General features: G+C 31.0%; 1 protein-coding gene across 1 annotated transcript; it reads left to right on the top strand.

Moving 5' to 3' along the window:
• The first annotated feature begins 1,133 nt into the window (after positions 1-1,133).
• Positions 1,134-3,071, top strand: LOC107858803 (probable glutathione S-transferase). The gene is made up of 2 exons (XM_016703592.2): positions 1,134-1,563; positions 2,389-3,071. The coding sequence occupies exons 1-2, from the start codon at positions 1,255-1,257 to the stop codon at positions 2,752-2,754; spliced, it is 675 nt and encodes a 224-aa protein (XP_016559078.2). The 5' UTR covers positions 1,134-1,254; the 3' UTR covers positions 2,755-3,071.
• Positions 3,072-3,810: the final 739 nt, after the last annotated feature.

The raw sequence follows: 3,810 nt of genomic DNA, 5'->3' as shown, positions 1-3,810 counted from the left end.
GGTGCAACATCTTTTTAAATAGATGGCTCTTATGTTGTATTCATGTTCGTGTGCTAGCTATTGTTGAAAAAACAGCATACTAGCAGTTACCCTGATGACAAATTCAACTAAAAAGCATAATTTGACTTACCAAAGTCTCCTATCAAATAAATGTCAAAGTTGAAAGTGATGTACGAAATAAAATTTGACCTAAGAAATTGGTCAAAGAGCAGTAGTTGCAGCAACATCAACAACAACAATGGTCAATACGAAGAATATGAAGAGGATAATGAAATATAAGATGATGATAATGAAGCATAAGTGGTGAATAAAGCAGCAACAACTAGGGGTGTACGGACCAAACTGTCAAGTCAAACCGAACCGACGAACCAAATCAAACCGAGAAAAAAAACGACTTATGGTTTGGTTTGATTGGTTTGGCGTTAGAAAAAAAACGATCATTCTTGGTTTGGTTTGGTGTTAACAAAAAAAATAGTCAAACCTAACCCGAATCAAACCGACATAATATATATACATACATACACATATATATATATAATATTCAAAGTTTTTTATAAATAAAATATTAATTATAATCTACTTTTTAAATACTTTTTTAACTAGTTTTAGTAATTTTCAATAATTTTAAAGTAGATGTAGATATATATTTAGATTTGAGCCTTTAAGTTGTAATAATTGTCCATTAATTGCTAATTAAATGATGGAAAATCCAATATAAACTTAAAACCTAAACTTTTCACTCTCCATCTCACTTTTTAGCTTCAAGAAAATTTTTCGCTCCTCATTTTTTCATAGTTATGATTTTTCATTAGCATATGAGTGAAAACATATTTGATCTAGTCTTCGATCACAATATAATTGTAAAAACTAAAGATTATAAAAAAATGAAAAAAAAACTAAAAAAATCAAAAAATCCAAAAAAACAGACTAAAAATTAAACTGAAAAGAATAATTTTATGTTGGTTTGATTTGATTTATAGTTTTAATAAACCGACATGATTGATTTTTTATTTTAATAAAACCTGAACCAACCCAACCTATATACACCACTAGCAGCAACAATGAACAACAAAAATCGAGTCCTACATCTCATTTTAAAACTTTTTGTCACCTAGAGCAAAAAGTCTCAAGAAACTTCCCTATTTTTCCCTCTATCTATAAAAGAAGACTAGGCCATTACGGATAACAGCCACATGAAAATTCCCTCAACATAGTGAAGCAAAAAAAAAATAAACAGTTGACCAAAGTCGAGAAATGGCAGAAGTGAAGTTACTTGGTGTTTGGTATAGCCCTGCTAATCACAGAGTTGAATGGGCTTTAAAGATTAAAGGTGTGGAATATGAATTTATAGAACAAGATCTACAAAATAAGAGCCCTCTGCTTCTTGAATCCAATCCTGTTCACAGGAAAATTCCAGTGTTAATTCACAATGGAAAGCCCATTTGTGAGTCACTGATAATTGTTGAATACATTGATGAGACATTTGAAGGGCCTTCCATCTTGCCTAAAGACCCTTATGATCGAGCTTTAGCTCGTTTCTGGTCTAAGTACCTTGATGATAAGGTAAATATTCTTCTTCATGCTATATATTGCTATCTTCATAATTGAGTAAACTTTTATTTGATACTAATGTAATCTCAATGCCTCCATACGCAATATATAGTGAAAAACAAGATCTTTATAGCAAATAGGGGTGGCAGATTCGTCTATTCTGATATGTTTATTTATTAGCTCAGTTTATTTTGATCCGTCAATTTAATGATGAATCCATTTTGACCTGCCTAATTCAGTCGACTGGAAGTTTAGATTGATATGTGAACCAAATTAATCCACGAGAAATTAAAAAATTATTTTAAACTTTTTTTTGTTTGGGTAAATTGGATTATGAGCCGTTACTTAGCCCATTTTAATCCAAGTAGCTTTTGGACTGTTCATTAATCCATCCAAATTTAATCCAGCTCTCCTATTTGATACTCCTAACAGGTGGTATCAGTTAGTTGTCAATATGATTTAGTCATATGAGTGCATTTACTTCAGGTCTAGCTTATACAAAAAAATTCGAGATCATCTTGGAATACTTTTCATGATTTTGTAAAATGATGCAGCGTATTTAAATATAGCGATCATTGTCAATGAGCATTTACCTATTTAATAGCATAATTAATTTGGAGTTGTTTTTGAATTTTTGTGAGAGATGTGTGAGTGAATAAAGTGAAACCACGTTAAGATTTGTTTTCTTGAAATTTTTATGGTCAAACATCTTTTTTTAAACAAACTAAAGTGAAAAAAAAAAAAACTTTGGAAAAAAATGAATATTTGTGGCCAAATGCGGGCCTAAGACGTAATATTACGGTAACTGTTGTTAAGTTTTGAGTGTGTAATTTACAGGTGCCAGCAGTAGTGAATACTTTCTTTCTTAAAGAAGAGCAAGAGAAAGCTAAAGAGGAAGTTTGTGAGATGCTAAAAGTTCTCGATAATGAGCTCAAGGACAAGAAGTTCCTTGTGGGTGACAATTTTGGGTTGGCTGACATTACTGCTAATTTTGTGGGACATTGGCTAGGAGTTTTTCAAGAAGCCACTGGAGTTGAATTAGTAACAAGTGAAAAATTTCCAAATTTTTGTGCTTGGAGAGATGAGTATATCAATTGTAGCCAAGTGAAGGAATATCCACTTCCAAGAAGAGATGAGTTGCTTGCTTTCGTCCAAGCTCGTGCTCGAGCTGCAGCTTCTGCTTCTGCTTCTACTCAAAAATGAGCACATCATCCACGTTCATCTTATGGAGTTTCGAATTAATTATGTGTCGGAATAAAATCTTTAGGACGAATTATGCAGATGCAGTTATGTATATGTATGCAAAAGAAAAGAAACTAAAATCAATGTTTTTTTTTATAGAATTAAGCTTGTTTAGAATTAATGGTTCTCGGTTCTACATTCTCTTCTTAGTAAAATTTACTTGATAGAAAAAGCTAGCTAGTCACATACCAAGAACTGTGTTGTATTACTGTTTAATTTCACATTAGAACTTGATGAAATAATGGGGGACAAGCATATAAATCATCTTATTCTTCTTGGTATTAGATTTTATTGATTGTCAATATAAAATATTTTTAAAATACCGAATCACTTCTAGTATATGCCAGTAGTTAAGCCTTTATGAAAATTGACATCCAAGTAATCCTCCATAAAGGCAAGTTTGTATTGTTTTCTAGTTTGACTATAATATGGACAGTACTTTTCTTTTTTCTCCTCACATCAGTGATATGGTTGGCAATTAAATAACCTCATAAATTCTAGTAATAAATGATCTGATAAATATGAATGAAATAGCAATAGTAAGTCATCCGTCTCATATTAGTTAACTCATCTTTCTTAAAATAAATGCTTCAAATTAATTGATCACTACTTACCGATACTACTTGTAATCTTTACTTATATTGTGTTATGTGTATATACAGTGGCGGATCCAGACTTTTCACCAAGTGGGTTTAATATATAAAAAATAAATACACAACAAATGAAACAAAACAAAGTTTGATTAACTAAAACATATTATTACAATACTATTCTACGAATTTTCATTTCTTAAAACCTATTCATAATACTTTCATCAGAAATAGTATTAAATATTTTTTTCTATATAAGATACCATACAACTACTCATGAAGCCATCATCCATTAGATTTCTCAATTCACTCTTGATCAACTTCATTGCCGAAAAGGCTTTCAACTGTAGCAGTGGCAACCGGCAGGAGCAATGCAAACTTTACAATACGAAACACAAGAGGATAATTAAAGTGTTTTTTTGTCTCA

Source organism: Capsicum annuum, chromosome 9 (assembly GCF_002878395.1).
Source record: "Capsicum annuum cultivar UCD-10X-F1 chromosome 9, UCD10Xv1.1, whole genome shotgun sequence".
Lineage (NCBI taxonomy): Eukaryota > Viridiplantae > Streptophyta > Magnoliopsida > Solanales > Solanaceae > Capsicum > Capsicum annuum.
The sequence above is the reverse complement of the archived record's forward strand: the minus strand, read 5'-3'. Positions and strand labels throughout refer to the sequence as shown.

Coding starts and splice junctions, on each gene's coding strand:
- LOC107858803 (XM_016703592.2), top strand. CDS start 1,255: ATGGCAGAAGTGAAGTTACTTGGTGTTTGGTATAGCCCTGCTAATCAC. Junction 1,564..2,388: donor CTAAGTACCTTGATGATAAG/GTAAATATTCTT, acceptor TGTAATTTACAG/GTGCCAGCAGTAGTGAATAC.